The sequence below is a fragment of the Melanotaenia boesemani genome, chromosome 20, assembly GCF_017639745.1.
Source record: "Melanotaenia boesemani isolate fMelBoe1 chromosome 20, fMelBoe1.pri, whole genome shotgun sequence".
Lineage (NCBI taxonomy): Eukaryota > Metazoa > Chordata > Actinopteri > Atheriniformes > Melanotaeniidae > Melanotaenia > Melanotaenia boesemani.
Window position 1 is genome coordinate 27771543 of NC_055701.1, and position 27440 is coordinate 27798982.

General features: G+C 40.5%; 2 protein-coding genes across 2 annotated transcripts in view; both read right to left on the reverse strand.

Annotated features, from left to right (window-relative positions):
- The window catches only part of coch (coagulation factor C homolog, cochlin (Limulus polyphemus)), a 70330-nt gene extending 60359 nt beyond the window's left edge, over positions 1-9971 (reverse strand). The window contains exons 1-3 of the mRNA XM_041971338.1: positions 9883-9971; positions 5461-5502; positions 5086-5127 (exon numbers count right to left, since the gene is read on the reverse strand). Of these exons, the coding sequence (XP_041827272.1) occupies positions 5086-5127; positions 5461-5494 (76 nt within the window). The 5' untranslated portion in view covers positions 5495-5502; positions 9883-9971. The remainder of the gene's footprint in view (positions 1-5085; positions 5128-5460; positions 5503-9882) is intronic.
- A 2683-nt stretch (positions 9972-12654) lies between these two features.
- scfd1 (sec1 family domain containing 1) overlaps positions 12655-27440 on the reverse strand; it is a 50196-nt gene continuing 35410 nt past the window's right edge. Inside the window, exons 17-26 of the mRNA XM_041971337.1 lie at positions 25882-25961; positions 23124-23186; positions 22111-22186; positions 21352-21405; positions 18136-18188; positions 17980-18013; positions 14172-14237; positions 13098-13166; positions 12781-12897; positions 12655-12717 (exon numbers count right to left, since the gene is read on the reverse strand). Coding sequence (XP_041827271.1) covers positions 12874-12897; positions 13098-13166; positions 14172-14237; positions 17980-18013; positions 18136-18188; positions 21352-21405; positions 22111-22186; positions 23124-23186; positions 25882-25961 — 519 coding nt within the window. The 3' untranslated portion in view covers positions 12655-12717; positions 12781-12873. The remainder of the gene's footprint in view (positions 12718-12780; positions 12898-13097; positions 13167-14171; positions 14238-17979; positions 18014-18135; positions 18189-21351; positions 21406-22110; positions 22187-23123; positions 23187-25881; positions 25962-27440) is intronic.

Sequence of the window (27440 nt, forward strand, 5' to 3'; positions counted from 1 at the left end):
GAAAATATTAATATTTATTGTATGTTTTTTTCTTTATTATGACAGGTGAGGCACTGCCTCCCCTGACCACACGTCACTGATCGGGTAGTATATAGGCTACTGTTATGACCACTACACTGAGTTCACAGGGCAAATAAACTGGTCTGCACAGGACCGAGACTGCTTCTAAAGCCAGACAGCAGTGTGTGTGTATGATTCTGCTGTTTGTACACCAGTCGTTGTGCGTGTAGATACAAAGTCCTCCTCTCCTGTTCTTACCAGAATCAGCATTGCAATCATGATGGTACAGGTTGTGGTCTGTTAGCTGAACAGCAGCATCGGGGATGAGTGGGTGTGGACAGGATTCTGTGATGATAATCACGCTGCAGTCCCGTATGGCATTGTTGGTCGCTAGCATTAGCTCCAGCTCATCTGTTTTATGAGTGACTGATCTGGCATCTTCTCAGGAAGATGCTTGGGATGGGTGGTTTATGTGGCTGTCGTGCTAGCCTTACCAGAAGTCCCGCTCTACATCCCCACTTCTGCCTCCGATTTCTCCGCCAGTGGCGCTGGCCAGGGAGAGCCCAACATTCTGGCAATGTCCTCTGGGATATTATGGGACCGTTGAAACTTAATCGTAACCAAAATGCGTCAGGTAATTCCTACAGACCGTAGTTGGGCTTGTGTGCAAGAGAGTCTCTCTGAATCCAATGGCTCAATTCCCTCATCCACATGTCATTCAGCTCTGCAGACGCCTGGTAACGAGCCATTCATTTGATTCAGGTGTGTTGGGGAAGGGTTGCATATATAAAAGCTCCAGGATAGATCTCGAGGACTGGACTTGGGCACCCCTGCATTAAGTGATCACTTACGTTGTAATAATCAGTTCACTATTTCATCAAATCAAGACCTAAAAAAGGTCTCTTTTGTACCCCCCTTTTCCTGGTCTGTGCGCCGGTCTGGCCCCCATTAGAACTTTTCTATACCCGCTCCTTCATAGCTGAAGTATAAACCCTGTCTACCACTAGCCAGCTGCTGTGTTAGACAAGGTTCTGCCAAGAACAATACTTTGTGGTAAATATGTGACGGTGTGAACCATGAACAACTGAACCATAAACGCAACAAGAGAGAAAAGCCGATCAGCTGATCACAGACAGCTGTTGCTGCACAGGGACGACCAGATAGTCTTAGATCAGCCACGCTGGTGCAAAATACAGCTGGACTGTCGTAAGTTTAAAAACGAATGCAGGAAAAGTGCAGGTGTGGAACCCTCTCATCGAGAAAAGACATCATTCTCCACGGAGGCAACGTCTGTGGGTTGCCACTGAATGATTTTTATTTTCTGGTTACAACCAAGGCCGGCTTTACGCAGGGGCAAGAGGGGGCAGTGCCCCCTCAAACAAACATTCTGCCCCCTCAATCAAATGCGCCGAAATGGGCAAATCTCTCCAAACGCTCTCTCCCCTCTGTACTGAACTCTGTGTGTCGGAGCTTCACAGGATCCATTGTACTGTCTTCAACAAGTCCTTCCCACCACCACAGAAAACAACCAATCAGTGTTTAGTATGCAAATGAGTTGACATACAGCCTGATCTTGCGGTGTCATATTTCTCCCCCTCGTAGAGAGAGCGGCTGCTGAGCTCCAGCGGTAAAACTTATAGAGTAAAGCTCTGTTAAATGTGTTGTAGCGATACTGAATAAATACTTATAATAACAGACGTATTTATTGCATCTATTCTGTCAACTGGGGTTTGTTTCTGTTCTATTTAAACGCCTGTTAGTAGGAGCAGTGATCAATCACGCACGGGCCATAGATGTGACTGCCTCCTCGGTACTAGACTGAGGGAAAACGAGCTGCGCATATGAGACCCCTCAAGCTCCGCCCAGCCTTTAGTTCAGCATGCTAGTTTGAAGAAAAAAATAACAGAAAGTTTCACTCTACATTCCCGCTGCTTTCAGCAGTTCAGCTCAGAGCTTCATGTATGCCTTGTTGGTTCTTAAAATTTTGATGAAGGATCATTTAGTTTTTACTCATTTTTATTTATTATTATCATTATTTCCCCCTGAAGGTTCACTGCCTTATTTTGGTAGGGGGTTTAATTTTTTGCTCTGTTATTGTTGTGCTTGATAGTTATGATTCTTTAATCATTATGGTCTATATACAGACAGAAACAAACACACAGATAGTTGAGTTTATTGTTATTAGTTTCAAATTTATTCAAAATGCTTAGACATCTAATGGCTGTCCAATAGGGCAATTGTTATTTTGTTGGTTGTTAAAGCTTTGATAATGGATCATTCTTTTCTTTTTTCTTACTTCATTTTGTTATTGATATTTTCTGTTCCCCCCCTGAGGGATTGCCACCTTATTGTGGTCAGGGGGTTTGCGTGCCTCAGTGACTCTAAGAGCTATACCAGCAGGAGCTTTGGTTTCAGGTGGGACACCCAAGCTGGACAGGTCTTAGAGTAGAGGCCTGACAAAGTGCAATCCATTTCTTTGAAGTTGGACTCCACTAACAGCACAGTTCCGTTAAAGAAACACTTAAAAAACAACAACAAGAAAATGCTGAAGTATGTACTCATAATGCCCCCTTCAAATTTATGCCTGCCCCCTCATGTATGCATTCCTAGAACCGGCCCTGGTTACAACAGAAAATAGCATTACATTTCCTAATATCTCAGTTTAGTCATTAATTCTTTAATTAACTAAATTATTAATAAACGTTTCCTGTAGCATTAGCCTTAACTTATATGCATAATAAGCGTGTCTTTAAGCTGGACAGCAATATGGATATGTACAATTTAGTGTTAGATTGATGGCTATTCAACAAAATTTACTTTGTTTTGTTGCTGGGAATAAAAAAGTGTCGTCTCAGCCTTGAAAGCAAGTCATTTCTCCTCTGCTCTCTGATTGGCTGGCATTCCTCCCTCATGTAAACACACTGCCATCAGTGAATAAACAGAGTCAACCACTGTACATGTGTACAATCAGACAGGGAAGGGGGGAGGAGGAAGAACGCTTTCCGTGTTTTTCTCTTTCGACTGCAGTTCTGATTTGAAACACTAGGTGTCAATTTTACGTATTTCCCCTTTAAAGTTTTCTACAGTTGTTAGAACAGCCAAAAAATCCGCCAGTGCTTCCAGATTTCTCTGACATTGTTGAGAAAAAGTCAGTCTGTATTAGCCTGTATGTGTGTTTATATTATAGGTTTTTAATGAAAAACTTTCAGTTATGAGACCATAATGTAAATAACCATTTTTATGCTGATGACTCAGAGGAGAGTCACCTTAACTGCTGTAATTCCTGCACTCAGGTGTCAGTCAAGACTCCTCCGTTACTTCCAGTTGAGTCAAAGTGGTGAAGCTAGATTCATTACAGGGAGATCACCTTGTTGCTCGCCTTCCTGCACTGACCACATGTTAGATTTTACTCTGGTTTTAAAACTTTTTCCCTCATCTTTAAAGCCTCAAATGGTCTCACCCTCAAGTACCTCTCAGACATGACCTGGTTTGTTTCCTCTTGACATCTGTAGATGATGAACTTTACATGATTACCACTTATTTATTTTTATTACAGAAAAAACTTACTTTTTAAAATTATTTAAACTTTAAGTCAGACAATTGCTGAACCAACTTAAATGAATTGCTTCCATTTATAACAAGAGGTTGACTGAAGTTTATCCAAGTTTATTTATTAAGTTAGTTCAACTCGACCTTGAATACCAGTTGTGCAAAGACCTGAAATCCATATTCATCAGGAATTTAACCTTTTGGGATTGCTACCTTATAAATTTGTATGTTTATATATGTGTCTTTCTTTCTATCTGTGTCGTGTTTACATTAAGACAACGTTGATGGAATGCTTTTCTCTGTTTTAATGGACACGTTGAAACCATGAGGGACAGGGAGAGAAACCCTCCACCACATAATGCTACTATCTGAATTTTTGCAGCAGCAGGAAAAGGGCTGTGGAACTGATATCACAAAAGATCAGTTGGTGGCTTTTTCTATTAAACTCAAATCCCTTCCTCAAACTTTCCTCTTTGAGGAAGCCTTTGTTTGTACCTGTTATATATTTTGGTTATTGTCATCATTGCGTCCTCATCAGCTGATCAGACTTTTATGGTGTTACTATAATCCAGTGTTTACAGTCAGGAGACAGGATGGCTGTTCTGGCCGTGTTGTGACTTTAAAGAGAGAACAAATATTTTAAGGCTGCACTGATGAAGTTCTGAGTTTCAGATTCCCCCTGAGCTGTGTGAGGAACTGATCCTGTCTCGTGAATTTTACATCTTTTCTTCTTCTTTTATAAGCTTTCCAGGGTCATTTGCTCCGAACCTACAGACTCTATCATCCCCATTAGATTTTTTGTTTGGTTGTGGTTTCAGTTTTATTTTCCTCAACTGCTTTAATAAAGTCCCAGGTTTATTCTAGTTAAATTGTGCTTCTTCTTTCTTGTTGCTTGCAGTGATCTGCAAACAGTGTTTTTAAATGCAAATGATTATAGTGAAAAAATCAAGAATACAATTGAGCTGTTATACAGACATAATAGCTGCATGGACAGAAATATAAAACTAGCTGGGAAAGGATTAATGCTGCAGCTTAAAAAGGTGGATTAGAAAGTCAGCCATTCTTTGAAATACTCTCAGAATAACACATAAGCACTTGAAAGGACCAAGAGGAGGCGTTTTATCTGCTTCTTCTATAACTTAGTTTGAATTTCAGACATTTTTATGATCCAGGCTCAACATAAACATGAAAAAGAAACATTTTGTGGCTTATCAAGTTACCTCAAAGCATCCAGAGGTACAGTGTGACTGGAGCTGAAACCAAAAGCATTCATCAAACACACCAGCTGGCAGAAGAAAAAGGTCATCTGGTGACATGATGGATATTTCTGTTCATGGTTATGTCACATTAACAACGCAGCTGCTAATGTTGGTCACCCATTCATATCCATATGTCCTCAGACGTTCCTTCAACGGTTTTTACTCCGAAGAGTTTACATTTTCTACATCTGAGCCACATCCAGCAAAGTAATGTGGATAACACACAGACAGACAGACGGATGGACAGAAAGATGAACAGACATCTTTCAAGACTCACCACTAGATCCGGAAGTGAATGATGGGATCAGGAGGAAAAGACCTGGAAAAAAGTAAAAATACTGTGTTTATTCTCTGAGGGAAATTTGTAAATAATGTCAATGACATCTATCTGTCTGTTTGTCCGTCCCAGTCTACTCTAGTCTTATCAAGCCTAGTCTGTCTTAGTCTAGTCTTTCCTAGTCTAGAACAGGCTTTCTTAGTCACTAGACTATCTATCTATCTATCTATCTATTATACAGTACAAGACATATTTTGAAGAAAGAAAGAAAGAAAGAAAGAAAGAAAGAAAGAAAGAAAGAAAGAAAGAAAGAAAGAAAGAAAGAAAGAAAGAAAGAAAGAAAGAAAGAAAGAAAGAAAGAAAGAAAGAAAGTACCTGTCAGAAGCAGCAGAACAGACATCTGAGACATTTCAGGACCTGGAACAAAAATCAAAAAACTTTTTTTTTCTAAATGTGAGACTCTGTAAACATCTTCCTCAAATAAAAAGCAAGCTGACATGTTGTAAAATAAAAGATTTTATGATTCCTCCTCTGTCTCATAGTCCATCAGATCCTAGGGTTCTACCTGAACATGAGAACAAAAACCACGATGTAAACATGCCAGATTGTTTTCCATCCTGTTCCAAGGCAAGTTAGAAGACCACACAGTCCAAATCCAGGGCATCTTACAGTTTTTCTCAGTGGCTTTGGTACATTTCTCACATATAAATTAACATTTGCGCAGCAGTTAGCACGTTTCTCACTAATTAGTACAAACTGTAGAACCCAGTGAATAACCTTCATGTCTTTTTTTTTTACTTCATACCCGCTTTGCCATCTTACAGTAATTTGTTCACAGCATTATGCAAAAAAACAATTCAGTCACTTATAAAACAAACTTAAAGTATCAACCTTGAGTAGAGTTGTGCTGTAAACCATGTACTACTGTAACAGTACATACATATTACTGTACTGTATGTAACTGAATATATTAAATCTCCTGTACATCAAGACATTCCTGTCTGTCTGGCCTCATATTTTCATCCACATCACATCAGATAACATCCCTTGTGATGCAACGAGAAAATATCTCCTGAAGTGGTGAATCTGCCCTCTGCAGGACTCTGCTGTGATCAGTATCCTGCATCCATGGCTGCTAGCAGAGCCATCTGAGTAATGTGGATGTGGGTCATAGGACTTCCACCTCCAGGCAGAGAAAGACTCCTCTGTTAGGTTTAGATAAAGATGAGGGTCAGCTGAGAGCAATTGTTCAATTTAGAAGACATTCCAGGAAATATTATAAAGAAATACTTCAAATCTGCTTGATAGATTTTAATAATTTGCTTAACTCTTTTGTATGTGATGACTCAAGCAATGAAATGAGGACTATTAGTTTTGCAGGGATCGACTATTCTGCAGTTTTAAGTGTAGCTATTTTGACTGATATGACCAAAGCAAATGATAATGTCATTAAATAGCAGAGAATTGTATAAAAGCACATGTCCAAAAGCATTTGCAATTTGATCAATGCAATGAGAAATGCTACTCTGATGTGCACAAATGACTAATGGTTGTGGAGTTTTAAGTAATAATCATGATCATGTTAATTTTGATGTAAAAATGCACCAAAGTGAGTCAGAAAAGCTGTAATGGTATCATAAGACCGCCTCTCCTGGTGTCCCTGGTACCACAGTCAGGCTGATGAATGAGCCCATGGAAAACCTTACATAAACAAGCTAATTTCCAAATTTTAAAGTTATAAATCCAACAGTGTTTTGTTTTTCTTTGATGTTAAAATTATGAAACATTAACAGACACATCCTTTTCAGAATAAGAGAAAACTGAGGAAGTATCACAAGAAAAGACAACACACACGCTGGTGTACATGAAGCAGTGAGGGTGTCATTTTCTAAAAACTGGTCATATGATCAATTCATTCATATCTAAACCTCATGTTTTTATGTATTACTGTATCCAACTTCAGCAAGTTTAGAAAATGGCAATTTGATGGACAACTCTGTTTCATCGCAGTGGTGGAGCTAGATTATATATATGGGTGGGGGTGGGAAGGGTGGGAGAAAACTTTATCACGGGTGTGATGTAGTAATAAAGGTTGTGTTGCTCTCTCTAACACTGCAGTGATAACTGTGGTCACATTAGAGAGAAATAAATATCTTTACATAAATAATCTGGATCATCAAGTGGAAATATTTACAAGTTGAAAAAGGTCCTTATAAGGTAAGTTGGTTCTTTGGGTGCAGTATGTGGAGCTTGATGTGGTAGTAGGGAAGTCAATGGCTTCTCCTAATAAAATCAGAATTATATCTTGTACTCTTCCTTCTTATATCATCTTCTGTGAAGATATAGTTATAGTCTGGTTATAGGATATCTTTCTCCACATTTTAATGATGTAGCTACTTACATATCTTCATGCTAACATCAGGTTAATAGCCTAATGTTACGTACCCACTCTTCTTGGGGGGTTATAACTAATAAAGAAGACATGGAGACCGTACATGTGCTTTTCATGAACTCAAGGTAGTACACAGAAGTCACCATGGAAACTCATTCTAACAGGAAGTAATGTTAAAACTTTCACAATAAATCTTGACAACTAAAAACCGTCAATACATAACATCATATCTCCTCCCTTTTAGCTTGGAAATCCCCAGTAAAACATTAAAGATTTCTAACCAGTTAATCTGGATTATAACTTTTAGAATTGATGTCCAACAACCTTAATAGACTAAAAAACCTTTTCCTTAATGTCTTTGAATTATCATTTTCAACTGAACTAGGACAGAGAGGGTAGACTATCCCTCTGTCCAACTGAACCCCGGGAATTATTCTGTCCCAATGTTGTGGGTAAGTTCCTAAACTATTTGCAATCAGCAGCAGCGCGACCACCCATCATCGCCAGACTGTTGGTTTACCCAGTGGTAACGGCACTTGGCCATTTCTGCATTTTGTACGTCAGTCTTTTCCTTTGCTCCTCTCAGAAACCCAGACCTGCCTGCCTCACCCTCCTCGTTCTGCTGCTCATCACCAGCTGATCATGATGAACCTTTTTACTTATACTCAGCTCTGTGTCCACGCTTAGATCCTGTTCCCACCCCAAACACACAACCAAACCAGTCAGTAAAGACAATATAAAGTCAGATAACATGCAACTAAGTTAGTAGTCAGTAACTACTTGGTAAGAAACCAAATTAATTGATTGTGAAAAAAACAACTAATCAATCAACATAATTTCACTTTGTTGTAAATTGAGTCAGAAATATAACTCACCACCAAACTTATAGAAGTAAACTGGTAAACCAGAACAAAACCAGACTAGTCCAACTTCAATTACTTAGAATCCCAACAAACCAGCTAACTACTTAACTAATCAGTCCAGCAAGGGGAAACAACCACATCAGCTCAGTCTATAAACCAGTCAGTAAAGACATTAAATATGTCAGATAACATGCAACTAAGTTTGCAGTGAGTGATTAGTTAGTTAGTTAGAACTCAGTAGACTGACTAACCAGACTGAAATAAAAAAGGAATTCTGCTAACCAGCTAACTATCCAATAAATCTAACTAGCTTAATAAAAACTTGGGGTTAATAAATCAGTCCAGCAGGAAGAAAACAACCAAATGAGCTCAGTCAATGAACGAGTTACATGATTGGGAAACAGGTCAGTTAATAAAATAAACATGTGAGACAACATGCAACTAATTTAAATTCAGTAACTAGTCTGTTAGTAGCCAAGTTAACTGTCTGTAAAACAATCAACTGATCAACCAACAGTAACTTATTTCAGTTTGTCTGTTTACCAAGTCAGAATGGTTCTCCCCAGCAAACTCAGTGAACTAAGTTAACTGGCAAACCAGACTAACCTGACTGAAATCAATAAGAAAGGCAGCTAACCAGCCAATAAAAAAAACTAGGGGTTTAACCAATCAGTTTAACAGGACGGAAACAACCCCATGAGCTCAGTCAGTAAACCATACAGATGGCTGGGAAACTGGTCATTAAAGACATTAAACATGTTACCATTAACAAAGTTAGCATTCAGTAACTAGAGAGTTAATAGCCAAGTTAAACATACAACTAACAACTAACTGTAAATTAGTTCAGTTTGTGGTAAATTGAGTCAGAAAACTCAACAACACATTAAATGAATTTAGTAAACTGGTAAATTAATCCAGAAACTAGAACAAAATCAGACTAATTTGACAATTATAATGGTAACAGACCAGTTACTAGTACTTATTAATAAACCAGTCAGATTGTGGGGAAACCAGTTATTAAAGATATTGAACATGTGACTGAGTTAAGAGTCACTAACTAGTTTGTTAGTAACCAAGGTAACTGTTTTTAAAACAAATAACTAATCAATCATCAGTAAATAAGCCAGAAAAGTCCCCACCAAACTCAAAAGTAAACTAGTAGAGCAGTCAGTAAATCAGTTAACCGGAAAGTCATTTAACCAGCTGGTGGTTATAATCAGTTTACAGGACTACAAATCAGATTAGGAGGAAAACAGTTGAATAAATATATTACCAGTTTAAACCAATTCACCAACCAGAAAAAACCCAACAAGACCAGCCAGCTTACTGGTAAACAGTTGGTAAACTGGGCACCTTTTGCTCAGCTGTCCAACTAGCTCAAAAGATCAGTCAACCAGCACATAATGAGTTAACTTGCTTTGTAAACTAGACACTCACTAAACCAGCTGATCAGCAGTCAGTTAACTGGTTAGTCCCTCTGTTGGATCTGAACCAGTCAGAAAGCCATTTACCAAGTTAGTTAAGAGGTAAAATCTTACTGACTGTTTCTGACGTCTCCGGGGGAAAAAAGCAGCTCAGAGTTCAGAGCAGATTCCCTGCAGAGGAAACAGGCGGCCGGACGGCGATGCTGAGCTGATGTCCATCACCTGCTGAGAGAGAGGCAGCATTTAAATAAGTGCTCGCTCTCTCTCTCTCTCTCGCTGTCTTTCATCAGAGGGGAAGGCGGAACCGAATCTGAAACTCACATTAACAATTAGCTGAAACAGCTGATTGTTAATTTACCGTCTTTTATATTCAAACTAACTTTACATAATAAAAACGTGTTAATAGACTCTAGTTAAGGCTAAAAAGTAAAATAAGAAATTAAACTTTGTTCTGTTTAGGCAGCAGGATGATGAAGTCTGTGTATGGAGGGTGAAAAGTGCCAGAATGAAAAACAACACAGCGTTGAATAATTGATTAAATGTGTGTGCAACTGGAGAAACTTTGAAGCTTTAAAACTCATGAAGGTTGAAGGTCCAACATGGAAGTTCATGTTGAATCATTTCAGACAGAAATCTAAAACCATCTCCTGAGGCCAACGCAAGCATTCAGCCTTCAGGCTTTTTTTTATCTTCTGACTGACTGAAAATGTGTGTTTTAGCTTCTGACTAAGTTTAAATGTCTGTGTTTGATTCAGAGTGTTTCTGGTCCACCTGATGGAAGCTTGGGCCAGAAAATGTCCTGTTTCCAGGAGGATCCTTCAGGAATGTCAGCAGCGTTTCTGCAGCTCCGAGCTGGTGTGGGATAATGAAATGAGACGGGAACAGTGGGTGACTGTTTTTCCTGAGCAGCAGGCAGCTCTCTGTTCCCAGAGGAAAACATCAGATCACCTTTATCACAAACTCTGCCTCCACTAATGGTTCCTACTCTCTGCTTTATAAACATAAAAACTAGGAGCAATCCTAAAACCTCTGATTGTTTCACAGATGTACAGAGACAAGTCCAACAAGGACAATCATGAGCTTTTTATTTTCTCTTCCCTCCACATGTAAAAGTTTCTTCCTGTTTGCTGACACTTCAGCTGAGGTGAGGATGGATGTTTATCTTTAAAAGTGTTTCTGATGGTGGGAAGTTTTGAAGCAGCTGATCAGATCTGGTTTTGTTCAGTCTCATCAGGTTTGCCCACAACTTAAAGATTCATGTTGTTACACTTTGCTGCCGTGAAGTCGTTGGGAACCTGCTGATAAACCGGCTCCATTTCACCGCTGGACTCACTGACACTGCTCTTAGTTGGTTCCCGTCATACCTCACAAATCTGGGTCACTCCAACCCACACACCGTCACCTGCGGAGTTCCTCAGGGATCAGTCCTTGATCCCACCCTCTTTATCCTCTACCTCATCTCCCTTGGCCAGGCCATCAGCCTCCATGGTTTTTCTTTTCTCTGCTATGCTGATGACACTTAGCTCTTCGCCACAGCTGCAACTCCACCCTCTACATCATGAGACCAAATCATCACTCATAACCAGCATCACCTTCTCTGGCTCCAGTATTCCTCTCGTCAGCAGTCACAAATCTTGGTGTAAACATGGACCCCCAACTCACCTTTGAATCCAATATCAACGACCTCTGCAAGACCTCATTCTATCACCTCTGCAACATTTCCAAACTCCACACCATTCTCTTCCTCTCAGACGCAGAAAAAGTTGGTCGATGCCTTTGTCTCCTCCAGACTGGACTATTGCAACATACTTCTTATTTGGGATCCCTAGCAAGAGCCTGCAGAAACTCCAATACATCCAAAACTCTGGTCCTGATAAGAGTGCGTAAATATGGCCATATTACCCCTCCACTGGCTCTCCATCAGGACTGAATATAAGGTTTCCCTTCTCACACGTAAATGTATCCATGGACATGTCCCCCCTACCTCAAAGAACTCCTCACCCCACAAAATACAACACATTCCCTCTGCTCCACTCCCTCAAACCGCCTTCACATACCCAGAACCAGGCTCAGGACCATGAGAGAAAGGGCATTTTGTGTTGTTGCATCACACTTGTGGAAAGCCCTGAGGGCACCACAATCCACTGATTGCTTTTGAAAAGGTCTTAAGACATTTCTTTTTAACAAAAGCTTTGACTCCCCCTTTTATTTTTAGATATATTTTACAGTATTTTACTTTTAATAAAGTTTTTCATTTTTATTTTTCATCTTTCAACCAGTAGCCCTTTGAGATCTTGCAATATAAAGGGCAACATAAATCCAAAAGAAAAAGATGTATTTTTTCGCCACTTCACCTTTTTTATGCATGAAATAAAAATGTACAATTTGAGACCCACATGTTTAGCTGCTCATCCCACAAAAGCACCATCCTGACAAGTTGTGAAAAAGATGACTAATCAGACTTTGCAACCATGTATGATACAACACCAACAAGAATTTTTTTAAGGGGAGAAATAATCTACCAAACCCTAATTTCCTTACTTTTTAGCTTAGTTAATTAGAATGACTAAACTCATACAGGTGCTAGCTGAAGTGTTCTTGATGGTAAGATGTGTACAAATTCTCTGGAAACCCCAGAGATGGTTGTGTGTGAAAATACTCAGACCAACAACCATGCCACGTTCAAAGTCTCTTAAATCCCTTTTCTTCCTCATTTTGATGCTCAGCTTGAACTTCAGCAAGTCATCTTCATCATGTCTACATGCTGCCTTGTGATTGGCTGGTCAGTTATTTAACAAGAAGTAGAACAGGTGGCGCTAATAAAGTGGAAGGCGAGTGTATAAATATTCCAAAGGTGTGTGTAGATGAACAACATTGAGAGAACAGTGAATTGAGACTGTTTTTTGCTTTATTAGCACTGAGTAGATGAACAGATTTTTACAAAGACAAAGATTTATTGAATTTCCCTTTGGGATTAATAAAGTATTTTTCATTTCATTTCATTTCATTCATTCATTTTAGTCCATTTACAGAACAACTGATATAAAACAAAGTGGAATAAAGAAATGAGCTATGAGAGAGAAAGATTCACAGACTGCTGATGTCCAGTTTATTTCTGACTAAGCTGGGAGAGCTGTGGAGAAGAAAGAGGAGGTGGTCAGCAGCAGGGAATTTAATCACTGAGAATTATTCAACCATTTTTCATTAATAAGACCCCCCAACACATTCTCATTGTAAACAAAGATGATCTATTTTGCTATTGAAAGGCAAGAATGAATTTAAAATGAGTCAAATATCATCAAACCTTTGCTGTTAACAGGTTAGGGTTCTCACCTGTTTGATAAACTGAGCTGCGTTGAAGAGTTCGCTGCATCCGTAAACAACTTTTCTCCCCTGTTTAGACTGAAAATGCAGAGAGAGCGAGAAAAAAAAAACATTTTATACATTAAATGTGGATGATACATCACCATCAGCTCCAGTACTTGACTACACAAAGAGCATGAGGGATATCCAGAGGTGCTAAGATCAGCATGACCAACACAACCGTCACTCAGGACTGTTAAACCATAAATGTTAATTATCACATGAAAAATGCTCATTGTCAAGATGTTTGTTACTCTGACTCTAAATTAATTATTATAATAACAACATACTCTTATCTATGTCAGTCTGATTTTCAGCAGATTGGAAATAAAATGTCATCTGCATAGAGAGAGATCCGGTGCTGGCAGGAGAAAATCCCAGCTGGTTACGATGCCGTCAGGCCAAAGATTAAACTGCGACGATAGCATCATTATAGATAAAATCACAGGAAAAACACAAACATGATTTTTTTTACCAGGTAAGTATGGAAATATGTGTTAGAAATCTTAGAGGTGTAGCAGCAACACATTGCAGTAACAACCTGTGAGCACGGAGATTCTCCTGACGTCAAATGGACTAAAAATCAAAAGTTTTATTCATGAATTACTGAACAGCAACATCATGGTTTTTACTTTTATAACAGCACAGAGACAATCAACCACTCACACTTACTCTTTAAGGAGAATTTAGAGTGATCTAACATGCATGTCTTTAGACAGTGGGAGCAAGCCAGAGTACCTGGAGAGAACCCACGTATACACGGGTCGAACTCCACACAGAAAGGCCGCTGTTTGAACCTCCCCCAGCCAAGCCTCGAACCAGCGACCTTCTTGCTGGGAACAGTGCTAACCACCACTCCAACGTGCAGCCCAGTGCAGTTGGAGTATTAAAACTATATTTTTCTATTACTGATGTATCTTTTAATGATCGCAGTGTGTGTAGAAAGTGCAGATCATCACCAGATATAATAGAGTTAAACTTTTTAAACTACTTTAGTGAATTTTCTGTGAACATATTTCAGATGAACATCCATGGGGGTGGTACCTTGGTGTAGTCCACCAGGTTCTGGTACTCGATGTAGTTTCCTCCTCCCACCACAAACACGATGGCCTGAAACAGAGCAGGAGATTAAAACTTGAGCTGACCACCTATACATGCTCTGATCACATCATCCGTCAGTTTGCTGATTGGATTAATAACTTACTGATCAATAAAACATGAAAACCTGTCACAACATAAAAGTCCACATTCCTGTTTGTCCCCTGTACACACTGACAGCAGAGGAAATGAGCAATAAGCGTAAGTTTCTTCATTTCTAGATTGACGAAATTAAAGTCTACGTGCAGAACATGACGTCACACACCATCTCTCTGTACTGACCTCCAGCCCCGTGTTTACCAGCTGGTCCGGCCCCGTGTTCATGTATGTTCATGTGAATCCCGCCTCCTCTCTCCTCTCCAAGCCCTTGGCCCTCCCTTCCTATAAAAGCCTACAGCAAGTGTGCAATTGTAGTGCGTTTTCTTTAAGCAAAATGGCGGAGAGCGGAACGAAACGCTCACCTGCAGATAACCAGGATCCGACATTACCTCTAAAAAACAAACAAAGATCGTGGAACTCGTTTTTGGATAAAGAAAGTTCAGTAAGAAGATCCAGATATCTGGCAAAACGTGATCCCAAACTGACCAACGTTAGGTCTGGAAGACGTGCGTGTCGAGCCTCTGCGGAGCTACGCCGAGCTGACAGCAGTGGTGCAGACGCTGTACGAGTATAAATCTGCCTTAACACAGTGAGGATCATGTGTGTAGAGAATGTCACCCAAGTCATCTAGTAGGCAAAGTGTGGGGTTGCAGGAATATCACATTTAAGCCACGCTGACAGGTCTTCGCATACCTGAAGCCAGAACCTGTGGACGGGTGTGGACAAGGCATGGAAGTGGTTGTCAATCGTGTTGTCAGTGTGAGCAGATATGTGATTGTTACAGACCCATCCTGAACATCCTTTGTCCTGTATGAGGTAACTGCATATTTGAAATTCTTATTCATTTTAAATGTGTTTATACATATTTGGGGCCATTTTGATAAAGTTACTGGATAAATCAGCCTCAAATCTAGAAGCTGGAAGAGAGATTGAATCTTCTAGCTTAGATAATAATCTATATATTTTTGTTAATAGCTTTGGGCCATTGAGATTCAAGACTTTTGCCACACTGATAGGTAACTGCAAGTTTAATTGGTTGATGGTATATTTTTCTGTATGGACCATTCTTACTGATGTCACATTAGGTGAAAATAAGCTAACTGGGACCCGCCTCCGCTATAGTGACTATTAACTGTTTCTCATCAGAGATGGAACTAGTGGACTTAACACTTTCCAAAACAGTTCAGCACTTATGTGGTCAAGTCAGACAGCAATATTTTCAAGAAAAGAAAAAAAAATCTGTGTGATTTTCCTAATTCATGGTTTAAAAAACATCCAACTGATGGAGATATTGCTTTCCGATTTACCTTACCTTGACATACTACCTATAGGCAATGGACACCTGCACCTCACAGGGGCAAAATTAAAAGCCTAAAGTCAGATTAGAGGATTATAAATATTTCATGGCAGGATGGGAATCAGACCTTTAGCTGTGGAAAGTGCCCAAACAAAATATTTCCTCTTCATCTCAAGGCTGAGTAAGGGAACAGCAGATTCAGATAGCGTTGTAAAAGTTAGGATATATTTAGGAATTAACGTCACTAACAATTACTGTGAGAAAACATTTCTATTTAAAGACTGTTTTGTTAATTGAGACTAAAAAGGAAAATACATTACTAAAATGTATTGCCTTAATTTTTCATAGATAAATATATTCAAGATTAGAGCAGCCCACCATTTCGTAGGAAAGCCTACGAAACAAAATTTTCCATCAACTTACGACCAACAAAGTGCTTGCAACACAGCTGAGAGCTTTTTTTGACAGTTCCAGTTATCTTTTTTGGGGGCAGCAACCCATTTAGCCGTCGTTTAGGATCAGCAAGCAGTCTGGAAAATAAAATCCCATTCTTGGGTTGTCGACTGGAACATTCAAAGACACAACACGAATATACCGTTATTTTTTACACAAAAAGCTAGCTGTAGACCAGAGCCCCACAGCCAGCTTTTTTATCTTTTTGCCACCCACGAACGTCATCATAATAGATTTAAGTTGGTGGTATTCTAAAAAATTAGTGCTGCTGATTCCATCAGCATCCATATTTTTGTTTTGCCGAATGTCAGGGTTGTTTCAGAGGGGTGTAGCTTACATGGAAAAAGTGAGGATTTGGTTATTTTTTGAAATAAAGAGGAACTGATGTTAATGCTTTTAAAACACTTTGATTTTTTTGATGGCAGGTCTGAGAAAACCAGATCCTCACACAATGCTTGCTCTACATTTAACCATGATTCACCCAGACTGCTAGGTTTAAGCCATTTGGAGATATACTGCAGCTTGTTAGCTAAGAAATGGTGATTAAAGTTGGGTAGCTCCAAACCACCTCTATCTTTAGACTGCTGTAAAGTCTTTAGACTGATACGTGATTTTCCATAGAAATTTGGATATATGTGAGCCCAGTGACTCACATATATCCAGATTTCATCATCATCAGCATAAAGACTTATCTAATGTTCTATATTTTTGGCATGGATTCCTTTAATCTCTTTATTTTGTCTTATGGCAGCAGCTAGGGGTTCAATAAAAATAGCAAAGAGTGATGGAGAAAAAGGGCAGCCCTGTCTGGTGCCTCTCTGCAAACAGAAGCTTGGAGAGGTTTGATCATTGGTCTTCACACATGCATTTGGGTTGTTATATAATATTTTTATCCAATCTATGAAAGATGATTCAAACCCAGATTTGTTTAATGTTGCAAATAATTTACAGTTTACTCTGTCAAATGCTTTTTCTGCATCTAAAGAAATGATTATGTAGATTATGTAGAGTAATCTATTACGTTAATTATTTTGCGCATGTTAGTAGAGGAATGTCTACCTTTAATAAAGCCTGTTTGGTCAGGGTGCATTATTAGAGGGGTTATTTTTTCTATCCTTGTGGTCAGAGCTTTGCTGATTATTTTAAGATCTACAGTTATTAATGAAATTGGACGGTAACTCGACTTAACAGTCCGGTGCAAGAACACTTTATGCACTGAGAATACTAGCAGGGAAGTGATCAGAGAGTCCAACGGGTAATACCTCAGTCATGTCAGGATTATATTTAAAAAATGTGTATGTGATATCCAGACTTTGATGTCTACAAGGCTGATTGTGGGCTGTTGGATGAGTTACTGGAAGGTGGATTTCAGTGGATAGATCATCAGCATAAAAATGGTATTTCTGTTATAATAGCTCCCAAAGAAAGCATGTATGATGAGAACAGTAAAGGACCAGGAATGGACCTTTGAAGAACCCCGCTTGACACTGGAACACTAGAAGACAAACTATGGAATTCTACCTGTAAAATAAAACTTAAACCAGTGCAAACAGGAGCTGGAAGATCCACCATTTCACTGAGACAAGTAAAATATCATGGTCAACAGAGCCAACGGCAGCACTTCAGCTTCAACTCCTTCTGTCTGGAGTTAAAACTGTGTTCTGATGTTTAACTCTGCTCTCTGCCCTGTCTGTGTCACAATCCACAGGGTTAATAAAGCTCAGATTGAAACAATGTTGAAAAATAACAGATAGTTGTAAACATGTGTGTCGGTCAAGAGTGAAGCAGGCGGGATCTGTGGTGAACATCATTCCGAATCTGTCTTTTATTTCCTTTCATCTTGTGTTTGTCCTGGAAACGACTCTGAATCTCATCAATCAAACGTTGATCCAGAAACAGACTCACCTCCTGAAAAGGGTTCTTGTTCCTGGGAATGGAGCTGAAAAAGAGGAGGAAGAGATGATGAGACATTCCACAGCTTTCCATCACTCAGCAGCAGCCGGTGTGACGGGAAGCTTCGGCTCCCAGCAGTAACAGATGGATTACTGCCGTGTTTCCTACCTCTCGCTGCCTCGCAGCATCTTTGGGTCAAAGTACCGATAGTCGTCTGTTTCCTGGAAAAATCAGAAATGTAAACAGTAATTAAACACGTCAGTTTTCGTCCCATCTTCCAGATCAGAGCTGTTCCAGATCTTTCCTGTTTAAATGTTAAACATTTCCAAGGCAGAACTTCCAGTGTATATATATATATATACACACACACACACATATATAATAAATAAATTAAGCTCAGCTATATTCAAAAACTTGCAAATAACACACACACTTCATAAACAGTCAAGAGCAGGGAGGGGGAGGGTAATGGGGGGACCTCTCACACCTCTGTTCTCCCTGGGTGTGACCGTGGACGGGCGGGGGGAGGTGGTTGCCCCGGGAGCTGGGACCCGTTTTGACTGTATTTATGGGATGCTGACTCTGGGGGGTGCCCAGTCTGCTGCATCTGGGTGGCTGGGGGTGGTGGTGTGGACCGGGCTTGGGGCTCGCTGTTCTCTGGTCCACCTGGATCGTCCCCCACGGGGCATGGTGGGAGGGTCATGTGTGATGTGACTGTGTGATAGTGAGTGCTTATGGGTACAGCGCAGGGGAGGGTGTGAGTGTGGGGTTATATGGGATGGAGGTTGGAGTAGGTGGAGGGTGGGGAAGGGGGGTTGATGGCGCCCTATTTCCAGGGCAGCTGGAACATCGGGGTGTGTGCTGGCCCACGCCGGGTGGTTGTCTCAGGGGGCCCCGGTTCTCCCAGGCATGGTGCAGGCCCTCTACCTTTGGGGGAGGGGGGCTACCTCTAGGCTCCTGGGCCCTTCGCTCAGGCCGCCCTGGGTGGCCGGTCCCTGGCGAGGCCGGCGGCTGCCGATCATGGCCCACTGGGACCTGTGTCCCATGACCATGGGGGGCTCTGGCTGAGGCTCTCCTCTGCCACCCTCTGGGTGGGGCTGGGTCGTCTTCGGGGTGGGGTAGCTTGGGTTTGTGCTCCGGGACTGCTGCTGATGGCCCGGGTCTCTGGGCTGCCCTGTTCTGCCTCTGACCTCCGTAGAGGCGTGGTCGCATTTGCATGATCTCGCTCACCACTCTTCATCACTGATCACTTCTCTTCCTCATCCTCTGCATGCTGACAATCACTGAGGCTGTCCAGTGGGTTTATATACTAAGAGACTATTTTTCTTTTTTTTCTGTGTTTGTATCTGATTGTTGTTGTGATACGTCTTTTTGATTTGGTTATTATTTAAGAACTGGCAGCTCTGTTTTTCTGTAAAAGTTGAAGGAAATTTTCTGGTGTGTTTATGTACAAGTGTAGCAGTGTGTTGTCTGGTGATAATGTGGATTGAAGGGTCTTTGCCTTCTGTCTGTGGTGTTTGTCTCCTCTTTCTTTCTTCTTTCCCTTTCGCTTCTTTTTGCTGTCTTCTTTCTTTTTCTGTCCGGTCAGGTCCAGCAAGTTTACATAGATTCCATGGTTCGAAGTAAATAAATAAATAAATGAATCAGATTATTAAGAAGAGCCTTACCCATAAGACTCCCCTTGGCAGAGCAAATCTGTTCAGCACAACACAGCAACCAGACCATCATTCTGCTGCTATGATGCTGGACAGGACAGGCTATAAAAAAACAGACTCGACATTCCTCCGAAGTTTTGTTCAGCCCTAACCCGAACACAATCCCAAAATGCAACAGGAACCACATTCACACAGGGAGGACAATCTGATAGAGACAGAATGTGCTCTTCTATTTCTTTTATCTTCCTCCTGGTCCTGTCCTCCACCCTCCACCTCATCCTCAACAACAGGATCTTTGTTCCTGCTCTGTAACTCCAGACGATGAGAACCCTGCGGGATGTGTGTGTGTCTGCACATGAATGTCATTCACTGTGAGGACCAGATTGAGTTTTTGGGACACAGAGCTGGTGGAGTTTCAGGGTTCAGGCTGGAACCAGTTTAAGGGCTGCAGGGGAGGAGAGGCTGCTTTCTGATCAGCGTCTAACAGGTTCATGTGTGGTAACATGATTCCTAAAGTCAAACACACACTCAAGACCACAGTTTGTGTGTCAGAGCTGCTAGTCCCAGTTCACACACACACACGTTTTATTCAGCAGCATCAGCACCCAGACCGATACCAGAAACCAGACTCTGATACCAGAAACCACAAACTGATACCAGAAACCAGAAACTGATCCCAGAAACCAGATTCTGATACCAGAAACCACAAACTGATACCAGAAACTGAACTCTGATACCAGAAACCAAATTCTGATACCAGAAATGAGAAACTGATCCCAGAAACCAGATACTTATACTAGATTCTGATACCACAAACTGATACCAGAAACCAGAAACTGATCCCAGAAACCAGATTCTGATACCAGAAACCACAAACTGATACCAGAAACCGAACTCTGATACCAGAAACCAGATTCTGATACCAGAAACCAGATACTTATACTAGATTCTGATACCACAAACTGATACCACAAACTGATACCAGAAACTGATACCAGAAACCAGACTGTGATACCAGAAACCAAATTCTGATACCAGAAACCAAATTCTGATACCAGATTCTGATACCACAAACTAATATCAGAAACCAGAAACTGATACCAGAAACCAGATTCTAATACCAGAAACCAGAAACTGATCCCAGAAACCAGATTCTGATACCAGAAACCAGAAATTGATACCACAAACCAGATTCTAATACCAGAAACTGATCCCAGAAATCAGACTCTGATACCAGAAACCAGATTTTGACACCAGAAACCAGAAACTGATACCAAGCAAACCCAGCAAAACCTGACCTGTTCACATAACTGCTGACCTGGTTTAGAAAACGTGAAGTCCACTAGTTCCATCCCTGCTGAGAAGATAATAGTTACCCTATAGCAGGAGTGGGTCTCAGCTAGCTTTTTGCCACCCAACATGTCGACGTAAACGAACAGTGTGAGGTAAGTGAGAATGGTTAATAGTCCACAAAATGTGAATAAATTCCTCTGATTGGATCAAATGAATGAAACCTGTCTGGACTGTAAGGAAAAGATTTTCACTTTGATGAAGAGTTCTAGTCTTTAACTCTTCTGTAGCAGATCTTCAGTTTTTATTTCTGAGATCCTTCCTAACTCATTTTAAAACACTGGAAGAATAATAATAAAGTGGACTTTTCTATAAATATGTGTCAGTCTGTGGTTGCTAGTTGAATTTCCAGCCAGTTTTCACTGAAATCTGAACTTACAGGATGAGATTTCATCTCCATCAGGTTGTCCAGGATCCGAGTGACCGGAAGGTTCTGGAACAAGAGGAGAAAATCACCAGACCAGACCAGACCAGACCAGACCAGACCAGACCAGACCAGACCAGACCAGACCAGACAGACAGACAGACAGACAGACAGACAGACAGAGCCAATTTTTCCTCAGCCAGCTAAATAAATCTCCTTTAGAGACGCAAATGTTACTGGACCTTTTGAAAAAAAACAACTTTGTTGTCATTTTTGAAGAACCACACTTTTATTTCTATTTCTAGGTTTTAAAATAAAGAAAAACAAACATTCTTCAATAGGATGTAGATATTGTGGAAAATTATGTTTTAAAAAAAGTCCATGGTTTCCAACCTAATGACACAAAAAAACATGAAAAAAATATTACTGGTACTTTTAGTGTCATTATGTTGTGGAAATTCCATTTAATTATTCCATTAAAAAACAGAAAAATAGCTAAAAACCTGCAATTGTTGTTATAGCTCTAATTAACAACATTAGTTAGTTCTTTAGCATTTTTGGCCATGTATTAAGAGCCATTGTGGATGGTCCAGAGGGCCCCTTGCTGTTCTGGAGCCACAGGTTGAAGACCCTTGGCTTAGTGAATTTTAATCTTCTTTTAGAGTTACCGGCAAGGCTGTCTTTCCCTTTCCGTTTGCTCTGTCTCTCCTTTTCCCTGGAAGTCTCTGAAGACGTTTTTCCTGCTGACAGTGAGGGGAAATGTATTTGACTCACATGCTGTTTGAGGACCAGGTTCTTTACGCCCTCCATGACAAACTGGGAGCCGGTATTCACCACCCGGGAGAGGAGCCTGTAGAGGAGGGAGGAGAGGGAAAGTTAGGAGGAGGACGGGGTTAGGATGGGAGTCAGAGGAAAACCTCAACCTGGTTAGATACAAAAAGCCTAAAGTTTAAAGACATGAAACTCTTCATGTCTTTCTGTGTAAAGAATAAATAAATCCTACATATTAACTCTGGATTTCTCTCAGAGAAAACGGATGAAAAGGCTCCAGGACCTCTACCTGAACGGTGGGGAGCTTCTTTCCAGAAAATATATTATAAAAATGCTTTTGAACATTTCTTTAGAAAGCAGGAAAACATCTGGCTAGCTTTGACTTCTAGCTGTCCTTTAGCAGAATAGTTGCTGTTTGACACATAAATAATACTGGAACAGGGGACATAAAGAAACAAGACCACATCTGGAACTAAACACACTTTCTTCTACAGACCATCACACACTGACCACTAAAAGGCTTAAACTGACCTCACCCTGAGTCCATGTTTGAGGTAAACATTAAAGTCATTTGAACATTTCCTTTGTTGTGCAAAGCTGGTGGTTAGGATTAATAATGGCGGCGTTTTATTCCACGATTAATGTGAAATCAAGTAATGATGACATCTGTAGCCTGTTTTTCTCTTTTAAACGGATCCACGTTTAAAAGGAAAACATGTTTGAGGGATGAGCAGCAGAGCTGAGTATCTGGCTTGAAAAAGAAGACTTGGACTGTTTTTCATGGCTTTAACCCACATACTCAACTCGGCTGCTCATTCCACAAACATGTTTTCCTTTTAAACGTGGATCCATTTAAAAAAGAAATAAATAGTAAAATATTAATTTTTCTTCAACAAAGAAATAATTCAAACACCCATTTACTGACGGTTTCTGTTACGTTTTCTATTTTATAAAATGAGCAAAAACAATATAAAAATAATGTCAGTACTAGTTAATGCTAGTGGTATTCTTCTTACCCCATTGGTTTGACACCACTATTTCCATAGTTGGCCGGGGTGGCAGCCATTTTTGTAAACGCCCTGCAGGAGAAAGAGATGTTAAAAATAAACAAAAAAAACAAAGTTACACTGGACCTGAGTATTACAGGAACAGTGTACAGATCATTTTCAGAGAAGATTTGGGGTCCCCCTCACGGGTAAGCTGGTGGAGGAAACTGGAGATAACTGGAGTTAAACTGGTGAAGGTGGTGTTTGACGTACAGAGACGCTGCAGAAAAAGAGAAACAGATTCTTTGGGACCGAAATTTAAAGAGGATGTGAAGCAGATTCAGAGAAGAACAAGGGAGCAATTTCAGGTTGTTGTGTGTAATAATATATTTTCTAGAAGAATATAAACATCTTGATAATGTACTTCTTTGTACTAAAACATTATTTATAGGAACCATGTTGTTATTTCACTAGTCCGACCCACTGGAGAACAGACTGAGGTGAATGTGGAATCTGAAATAAGACGCTTGACACCTCTGGTTTAAAAGAAAACTTCATAAACAAAACATTTGCCTCAGACTAGCTGCTAACTAACTCCCACTGAAATGTTTTCTCCCTGATGTCCGAACCTGCAGAAGCTGGACGGTAACAAGCGTGTGAAGCTGAAATGTGTCACCACAACAGACCTGGCAAGCAGTGTGTTGCATGGTTACACATGAACAACGTTTCTGCAGGTCATGTGTTGACTGGTCACCTGTTCGCACTATAACAACAATAATAAAAATTCTTCCAGGACTCCACAAATTAGTTTTTGGATTAGAAGCATAAAAAACAACGACTTTTTCATTAACAGAAACTTTTCCTTGATGCCTATAAAAAATTGGGTCCCCAAGTTCAGCGGCCAAAAACTGCCTGATAAAAACTCACTAAATTAGGTGACATGAGAGCCAAAATATTACCAATCACATGCAGTGATTTAAATGATCTGTTCTTCTTCTTTCCTGGAACTACATCAACACACCAGACTTGGTATGATAATTAGAAATGAATGGAAATAATTTACTGAAACTTTTCTGGACTTTTTAAACCAGAAGAACATCTGTCACTGCAGGCAGCTTTAGTTCCTATAAACAGCTTTACTACCACTATTTGCCTTCAACCCCTAAAACTATAAGATGTTTTTTGCCGTTTTGGTATCCCCCGGACAAGCTGGCAAATGTGGCTGGAAAGAGGGAAATCTGGGTTTCCCTGCGGCCCCTGCAACCTGACCCTGGATAAACAGCAGAAAATAGATGGATGGTTAAACCCGCCTGTAGCAGCTGGAGCTTTTAATCCCAGTCACTGAGCAGACATGATGTTTCCAGCCTCAGCTGTCAGATTGGGAGGTAAAATGATGTAAAATGAATGTATGAATAGATGTAGCAGCATAAAGGCCGACCAGAAGAAGAAAGCAGAATTTATTACTAACAGAACTTTGTAGAAATAACACACAGATCAACAGTGACCAAACCTTTTCTCATCTCATCGTTCTCTCAAGTCTTGGCTTTCAGGAGAAAAAATATTGTTATTGAAACAAACACACAACAGAAACTATTTCCATGTTTCCACTTTTTCCTCATTTCCAGTTATTCCTGCTACTATTTACCTGCTATCCTCACTAAACCAACTCCAGCTCAGCTGCTTTGTGGCGCCACCGTGCATCAGAAACGTCTTCTTGGCTTTATTCCAGCCATAGAGGAGCATTATTTTTCTTCTTTTCACACACACATACGCTGTGACCGAATGTCCCCTCTACTCCCTAACCCCTCCTTCACTACATAGGGCTGCACTGTATAGCACACTACATAGTGACTCATTCTCTTGGCGATTCGGACACGAAGCTGCCTATTTTTTCCTCACAGCAAACCACGTGACTACCAGCCGTCACCACGGCAACCACAACGAGCGTCAAGATGTCATTCCAAATCAAATCCAAAGAAGTGTTTAAATATTTTTATTTTTATTCCTTATGTTGTATTTTATTCTTTGTTGCATTCAATAAAAAATGTTTTTTCGCCTCCTTGGACCATATTTAGCTTCTGCCTGCAATGCATTGTGGTCTATATTGACCCATCTAGTGACCATCGATGCTCACTACTTTTCAAGATGCATTGTGGGTAATTTGAAGTGCCCTGCTTTTTTCTCTCTGAACATTCGGACACCCCTAAAAAATTGTATGGACCCCGATATAGGGCACTATGTAGGTAGGGGGTAGGGTGCACATTCAGACACACACATAGAACTTTCTGCTCACTGGTTGATCTTTGGCTGCTCCTGATTGGACGTTACCGTCAATCTAAGCTCTCTGATTGGTGGAAAGTCTGACAGGAAGTGGCTTCATCATCATGTCCAGGTCTAAATAGAGGTCTCTTAGCAACATAGTAGTGATGGTGATGTTTTTATGGTGAAATGTGATAAATAAAGCTGTTATCATGGATCATTGTGGATTTACCATAAAGAGTCTGAATAAAACTACATTTAGGGGCTGGATTGTAAACCTCCTGGACGGGAGAGAAATGCCTGGAAAACCTCAGTAGATCATCTAGAGGGTTAAATATCCATTACAGTTTACCCCACAGAGATACACACTACTGCTCCTGAGACGCTGGTGATGGTAGAAGAGATAGCGAAAGTAAAGTTTTAAAGGTTAATGTGCTTTAAATAAGTATTTTTTCCCCTTAAATTAAAACATGACCACTACAGAATGAAGATGGAGCCATCAGATGATGTTGAGGAGAGACAGACTTACTTCCACTGTTTAATGTAGTTGAGAGGTGAAAGATCACAGCCGGCGTCCATCAGAGCGGTTTTATACTGCTCCAAGTCCGACTGAAACACCAAACACAAAAACAATCACACAGAGAGAACCAGCAGAAAAACAACAAACCAGAACACACTCCTCAAAACACACTAGGAAGATAAGCTGATATAAAATCCATCTTCAGACCCATCAACTTCTGTAACCTTTCAACCAACCACAGGAAGCCCTGCAGGTTACACCAAGCAGACAGATTAATGATCCATTACAAAGATTCTGCTGTTTTTGGTTGTGTCTAAAATCAATCCTGGAAACCAGATTTATTCCACATCCCTGATGCTTGTAAAGATGGTTCACTGTGGTTCACTGTGGAGCATCTCCACAGAGCACCGACTTCAGGCTGGAGGCTCAGTTGGAGAAAATTACACAATGTGAGAGTGGGTACAAATCTGTGTGTGTGGTTGTTTTTGTAGAAGTGAAATCCCACCCCGTCTGTCAGAAAACCCAGCAGCACCCTGGAGAGTCTGAGGAACAAAGAAAAAGGTGGCAGACATAAAGAAACAGACAGGAGGCCTAGAGCTGGGAGGGAAAAAGTGACGTAATGATGGAGGCTGAGAGGATGAACCCATCGTTTCTCAGATAAATCAAAAACACAATGAAAAAATGAGGCTGGCTAAGAAAACAGAATCAATTCAGAATGAGACCACTCATCTGCTACAAACATTTGTTCCTACTTCCCAGGTTTATAAAAGGTCCCATCAGCTGGACATCAGCCTACATGACGTACCTGGACAGACCCACACTGCTAATACACTGCTCGTCCACACAACTCTCTCTAAAATATATATATATATGTTATATATATATATGTGTGTATATATATATATATATATGTGTGTATATATATGTTATATATAACATATATATATATATATATATATGTATATATAAAACATATATATATAACATATATATATATACAGGTTCCAGAGTCTGGAGGAAGAGAGGAGAGACACAGAATCCATGTTGCTTGAGGTTGAGTGTAAAGTTCTTCACCTTCAGCCAAGTTCAGACCACAGATGTTAAAACCTGGAAGTTGTTCACCATGCATGGAGGGTTACAACCCAAAACCAGAGTCCAGAGGCTATATGCTAAGTGCAAAGAGGGACTAGTGAGCATCAAGGTCACTATCCAAGATGAAACATCCAAGCTCCATGAATACAACAGGAAAATGGTCCCAAGGGATGAAGCACTGAGGGAATGCCTCAGGCAATGGAACCTGGAGGAGAATGAAATGGAGGAACCATCATGGGAGGACAAGCCCCTCCATGGGATGTACCATTGTATATATAGCTGATATGGCAGCTATGAACAAGTCCTACCAATGGCTAGAGAGGGCTGGACTGAAGGACAGCACAGAAGCGCTAATCATGGCAGCACAGGAGCAAGCCTTGAGAACCAGGGCAATGGAGACCCAGATCTACCACACCAGACAGGACCCCAGGTCTACCACACCAGGCAGGACCCCAGGTCTACCACACCAGACAGGG